General features: G+C 41.4%; 1 protein-coding gene across 2 annotated transcripts; it reads left to right on the plus strand.

The window, feature by feature from the left end:
• Positions 1 to 4,322: 4,322 nt before the first annotated feature.
• Positions 4,323 to 5,436, plus strand: LOC118754050 (vitellogenin-like). Of its 2 annotated transcripts, none has more exons than XM_036488919.1 (2): positions 4,323 to 4,565; positions 4,619 to 5,436. In XM_036488919.1, exon 2 carries the CDS (start codon positions 4,843 to 4,845, stop codon positions 5,410 to 5,412), a length of 570 nt encoding a protein of 189 aa, XP_036344812.1. In that variant the 5' UTR covers positions 4,323 to 4,565; positions 4,619 to 4,842; the 3' UTR covers positions 5,413 to 5,436. The 2 variants fall into 2 exon arrangements, with proteins under 2 accessions (XP_036344812.1, XP_036344813.1); XM_036488920.1 differs by having other exon boundaries at positions 4,633 to 5,422.
• Positions 5,437 to 6,954: the final 1,518 nt, after the last annotated feature.

The raw sequence follows: 6,954 nt of genomic DNA on the forward strand, positions 1-6,954 counted from the left end.
TCTGAAAACCCGTTTTGTGGCGAACGGCTCGGAGAGGTCTTTCCCAATTCTGACGGAGCTGGTGGTATTGCTCAGCGTCATTTTACACAGCCATTTGAGTTTTGAGGGGATACCAAATTCAGACATAGCGGCATATAGGCAACTCCTTTTAGTGCTGTGAAAAGCGGCTTTAAAGTCGACAAATAGGTGGTGAGTGTCGATCCTTTTCTCGCGGGTCTTTTCCAAGATTTGGCGTATTGTGAATACCTGGTCTACGGTGGATTTGCCAGGTCTAAAGCCACACTGATAAGGCCTAATCAGTTCATAGACGGTGGGCTTCAGTCTTTCACACAATACGCTCGATAAGACTTTGTAACCTATGCTTAAAAGGCTGATCCCGAGGTAGTCGGCGCGAATGGCGGGGTCACCTTTCTTGTGGATTGGGCAGAGCACACTTAAATTCCAGTCGTCGGGCATGCGTTCATCTGACCATATTCTGCACAAGAGTTGATGCATGCACCTTATCAACTCCTCGCCGCCGTACTTGAATAGCTCAGCTGGCAGGCTGTCAGCTCCAGCAGCTTTGTTGTTTTCCAGCCGCGTTATTGCTATACGTACCTCGTCATAGTCAGGCGGTGGAACGTCGACTCCGTCATCATCGACTGCGGGCTCAGGTTCTTCTTCTCCACAACTTTCCGTGCTGCTACCATTTAGTAGGGCGGAAAAGTGTTCCCTCCATAATTCAAGTACGCTCTGGACATCAGTTACTAGGTCGCCATTATTGTTCTTACAGGAGTACGCCCCGGTCTTGAAACCTTCCGTAAGTCGCCTAACTCTCTGCTAAAATTTTCGGGCATTCTTCCTGTCGGCCAGCATTTCAAGCTCTTCGCACTCACGCATTTCGGCCTCTCTCTTCTTATTGCGGAAAATACGTCTCGCTTCCCTCTTCAGATCCCTATAGCGGTCCCACATAGCGCGCTTTGCGCCCGATCGCAGCGTGGCCTTGTAGGCGGCATCATTTTCTCTGCAGCTTCCTGACACTCCTCATCGTACCAGTTGTTCTTTCGGGCTCGCTGCAATCAGACTACTTCTTCGGCGGCGGTACTTAATGAGCGGGAAATGTGGTTCCACTGCTCGCATATGGCGGTTTGTTGAAGAGTGCTTTCTGAGAGCAGGTGTGAGAGTCGAGTAGCGAAAGCGCTGGCTGTCTGTTGTGATTGCAGCTTTTCGACGTTAAGCTTTCCGTGCATATTTGGGAGCACATTTTTTACTGCACAGAGGCGGGTGCGTATCTTGGCTGCAACAAGATAGTGGTCCGAGTCGATGTTCGGACCTCGGAGTGTGCGTACGTCTAGAACATTAGAAGCGTACCCTCCGCCTATCACAACATGATCGATTTGGTTTCTCGTTTTTCGATCCGGAGACAGCCACGTAGCTTGATGGATCTTCTTATGCTTGATCCTAGTACTGCATACTACCATGTTTCGGACCCCGGCGAAGTCGATCAGCCTCAATCCGTTGTCGGACGTTTCTTCGTGGAGGCTGAATTTTCCGACGGTGGTTCCAAAGATCCCTTCCTCGCCACCCTGGCATTGAAGTCGCCAAGCACGATTTTGATATCATGACGGGGGCAGCGCTCGTACGTGCGCTCCAAGCGCTCATAGAAGAGATCCTTGTATGCTTCATCGTTCTCTCCCATCGGGGCATGGGCGCAGATGAGCGAGATATTGCAGAATCTCGCTTTGATGCGGATTATGGCTAGACGCTCACAACAAATCCAACTCCGAATTTGCGCTCCTTTACATGGCAGCTGAAGTAAACGTCGCAAGGCCCCAGACATTGTTTGCCTTGCTCCGTCCAACGCATTTCTTGGATGGCGGTGATGTCAGCTTTTGTCCTTACGAGAACATCAACCAGCCGGGCAGAGGCACCTTCCCCATTAAGGGTTTCCAGGTGTATGCCCTCAAATCGTAGTCCTTTGCCGTGGTCGTCATCATAAGAGGGGGTCTCATCCGAGGCTTTGCCTTGCTTCTTCACTGGAAGTGGTTTTTACGTGGCGGGTCCCAAACCCAGCGCACAACCCATTGCTGGGACGGGGGTGGTTTCGCAACCAAATACACATTTACATAGCGAGCCGCTTGCTCCAAGCAGACACCCGCTTGCAGCCGCACCTACTGGTGAACAGACGCTGCAGACTTCAGTGAGCCCTTAAACCGAATAAGTCGGAGTGGCCACACCGAAGCTCCCTCTCTTTCTGCCGTGACCCAAGGCTCCACTCGGATTGGTTACCGCATCTCGCACATAGTTTTCTCACGTTGCCCAGAGTGTGCGAACGAGGACGCAAGAGTCGGGATTGAGTATAGCCATGCAACTGTAACTGCATTTGAAGCGCAACGACTATACCCCATTGGGTTTTCACAAACTAATATAATAATCACTACAGTCAGACTAAAAGGTATGGTGACTCATCATCATTTAAGCTCAAGCAAATTCTTTTTGCACTTAAGTTAAATGAATATTATTTGCGATGGATAGGCGATGATTTGACGGATAACATTTTTACTGTGGCATGATTTTTAATTCATTTAGAAAAGTTATGCTACGAAAAATTAAAGATAATCGAGATATCTTTCGAATCCTTCCATAGAAGCTCAAAAATAATGACAGAATGAGAATGTGAAGAAAACTGGGTGGTTCAAACCTTATCCAAGGTCACCGTGATATTTTGAAAAATCCGCTCTTTTCAATCCGACTTGCCAAGGACTTCTGTCAGGATATGAGATGGCAATTCCTTATTTTTGAAATAAGCACGTTCAAATCTTTCGAAATTTTACAGTTTTGTGCCAGAGCACGATGGCCAGCACACGATTGCCACGCTAGGACCTGGCGAGTCGGTGATTTGAAGTTGCCCTAGATACCAACTATTGAATTTTGGTTATTTGATTTCAGGACAATGTGCAATATTGATCTATTAGTTTTATTGGCCAAATAATAGACATAAGAACGATTATGACAAATGTAAACATAACAAAACTGTCAAAGCTAAACTTCAAAATGGGGGGGATTGCCAGATGAATGTACGTAACCAATAGTTATTCAAGACACGAACCATTATATCAGTATAGACACGAATTGACATGGCCACTATGAAAACGCCCAAACTGGCATACGATAAAAGAATCGGTGGTCACATAACACGAGGCTAGAAAAATATATTTCCTTTTTCCGAATTGGACACGGAGCGAACCACACTCATCAGCCCTCGCAAGAACGGAATTACAACCAAGTAATTAAAGTGTATTAAAAGCTTGTATTAAAAGCTGGCGACATTCGGGGAGTCGATACTCACCCCTCAGTGGAAAGTGGAAAGGGAAATCGACTGCGTCCAAGCAAATATAAGGAAAAAGGCTGACTGTAAAAAGCCTTTTTTTCTTGTATCGAGTTAATAGAGACAAAAGTGTGCCGTCACATTCCTTCCGACGAATCCCCAGCCATGTTGTTGCGTAGAATAAAGAAGTTGTGAGCATCAAATCTGGACCATTCATTTGACAGCAATTGAGTCACCATAAGCCGGTAATACAAAATCATTACACGTAAGTCAGCCACTTTCTTGCCACCATCCATTGGAAACGAGCTATCCATCAACCGTAAATAAAGATTCCTGTTTGGACTGACAAACTAAGGTCAAGCAAATCAATATATTTTCAAGCAGTCGGCTCTCCAACTAATAGTAAAACTCTTGTTTGCGCTTATGTAAACAATGGTTTAACTATGCCCTGTGACTTCGACCGCAAAATTTATACCGTAAAAAATCTTGTTTTTTGTGTGAAAAAAATATACCAGCATTACTTATAAGAGTTTCACCCTAGGTGAACCTAAAATTTTAGCAATGCGCCAATCTACACGATGACTTTCCACCCTGCGTTTTTTGTACGTTCCCTTTTAAAAAAGTCTTCGAAAGCCCTCGTGCATTTACACGATGACTTTTTCTTTTCGGCGTTTCTTGCGTTTTTTTTTGACATTTAAGCGTGAAATTTTCTTTGTCCAACTCTTTCGTCCCCATTTTCAAAGCGGAGCGAATCGCAAATTCAAAGTAAAAATACGGAAAAGTGAATTCTATAAAAGCTAAACGTCAAAAACTGCCCTCGATTTCGCTGACCGTGCTTGCTTGCCTACCCCGCTGACTTCCCTACACTTCTTGCCAACAAGCTCGACACGCATGACCCAGGGTGAAGTCATCGTGTTAATTTAACTTAACAATTAAGAAGAAAATTATGCTCAAAGAATACATGATATTTATATATTTATTTCTATCATATTCGTTCAATATTGCTTATACATACATATGTACCATATTTTTCAGGCATTGTCATGTGTGGAGTAAAGTGAAGCATTTCGGTATACAAAGAATAATACCTCACAAGTCATTACTTTTACTCCAGTAAAGAAATACAAATTTTAAGGAAGCCCTAGCAACATGACTGAAATTAATCGTTCGCCGAATCCATACACAACTAAATTAATTCGACAGCTTTTAATAGTTGCTTTGATATCGATTCATTTAAAAATTTCGCTTGCCAGTAAAAGTGAGTAGAGATGAATATTTAATTTTAGCAGTTTATAGATTTACTGATTAAAGTTGTGTGTTTACAGATCCCTTCCGCAATCCAAATATTTGCGGGTCTCCGCAATGCGATGCTTTTTACAAAAAATTCAGTTTTAGGGATAAGATATATAAATACGAATACCACATCGATTTGACCACAGAGTTTTCTGGCACTGGCGGTAATGCATCGAGCCTTTTTCTAAAGGCTACTTTAGACGTATTTTTCCCAAAACCTTGTGAAGGATTTCTTCGAATAAATGATGTTAAACTATGGGATACTCAAGTCAATCAAAAAAAAAATAGACATTCCCAATTACAATGACATCGAAGCCATAAGTTCAAATGAAGATGATTACTATGGAGAATTTTCAGACTCAACGACACATGCAGAAACTCGTGATGATAATGATGATATGCACCCAAAAAGTTTCGAAATGGCAAGAGATCTACAAGAACATTTATTACGTTTCTCGTTTGAAGATGGTTTAATTACTGAAGTATGCCCAAACTCTAAAGAATCTGTTTGGGCGTTAAACTTTAAAAAGGGTATATTGTCAGCTTTTCAAAATACAATGTCGCGTTTTGATGTGGATTTTAATACAACAGAAACAGATACTTCAGGAGAATGTAATGTAAACTATTCATTAGAGGATACTAATGATGTTTTCATTCAGATACGCAAAACAAAAGATATTATTTCTTGTCGGAACCGTTATTCAACAAACTCGATATTACAAACTACTCCATACAATTTTCGGGATGATAAAAAGATATGGCCTATACTTAACTCCAAAAGCTATTGCAATGTAAGTATGATTTTTTTTTAATTACTAAAATTTGTAAATTCCGTTTATATGCAAGGTACATTAAAAAACGTAGAAGCCAATTTAACGTCAAGCTTTAAAACGTCAAAGAGTCAAAATGAGAATGAGAGCAAGGCGAATTTATATAAGGTGGTATTGTTTCATTAGCTGTGAGTAGCGTTTGATTGTAAAAATTTTGTATTTCGCTATTAAGTGGGTGAAAACGTGAGAGTGTTTGTATTTTCAGTCGCCCTTTTTCATTCGGGGAAGAATAGCAGACATTTGACAATGGCCCGCTAAAAGCAAAAACAAAATACAAGTAATTGTAGTATATCGTCACTAGAGACGAATAAAGGCGCGCTAGTGTTTCGACGGCGAAAAAAGACGCATACAAAATTTGTACGAAAAAAGGCGCTTAATAAAAACTTCGGCGAAGAAAGACGCGTAACCTAGTTGACGGTGAAGAAAGACGCGTAATCATAGATTTATACTTGGCCAAGGACTGTCACTTCAGCATTATTCGCCAAAAACTCTTTACGGAATGTACATACTATTACAACCGCAAACATAGTTGACTGCGAAAATAAGTTTACGCGTCCTTCTTCGCCGTCAAATATTTTAACGCGTCTTTCTTCGCCGTCAACTATGTTAAGAGTCTTTCTTCGCTGAAGTTTTTTATGCGCCTTTTTTCGCGGTCAACTTTTGAGCTCGCGTCCTTATTCATGTCTAGTGACGATATGTTGAATCGATACCACGTTATATGTATTCGCCTTGGATGAGAGTGTGGAATGAAATGTAAAAAATTTTAATTCACTGGTGCCATTTTTAAGTAAATTTTTAGTTTTTTTTTGATTGATGAGTTCCAGTCTTGTTGGAGTGTATTTTCGGTAGCGCTACGTCACAGCTGCTTTCCCTACGTTCCTTCGGCGAAAGATATTGAGGGTCGTTTAAAAAAAATAGAGGTGTGTTCATTATATTTTACACCTCATAAAACCATCGCTTCAGGTGTTGCATTTTTAATATACATATGTACATATGTTCGAGATAATATTCATTATTACACATTAGTTTAAACCGCGCAGCATACATATGTACATATTGGACATGTGCGCAAGATGTTTAAAAGTGTACAACAATGCCTTCGTCTCAAAAGCGTGTATTGATTGTCGTTGTCTTTGAAGTTGAGTGTAGAGCGAATACAGAGAATCTAGAAACAGCTATTCACAAAACCATTGTGCACTGTTGAATAAAGACAATAGTGTAAAGCGTACAATGAAAATACTGTACACTTCATAGTGTACACAGTGTCAATTGCGCTAGCAACCACCGCAATACACACAAGCAAAAGCACAAATACAATAACAAATACACACAACTCGCCAAAAAATTATATAAGAAGTTGTAAGAAATAAGGAATTTGCTAGCGGCGCTGCTTGCAGCGTTTATTTTACATGCTCTATAAGCCTTATATAAGGTAAGTATTCTCCAAGTGATGCCCTATTATAAGGGATTATTAAAGCCTTTTTTTAAATGGCCTATAAGGCTTAGGCATAAGGGTCTCTCAGA

Source organism: Rhagoletis pomonella, unplaced genomic scaffold (assembly GCF_013731165.1).
Source record: "Rhagoletis pomonella isolate Grant_MI unplaced genomic scaffold, Rhpom_1.0 Rhpom_scaffold_03265, whole genome shotgun sequence".
Classification (NCBI taxonomy): Eukaryota; Metazoa; Arthropoda; class Insecta; order Diptera; family Tephritidae; genus Rhagoletis; species Rhagoletis pomonella.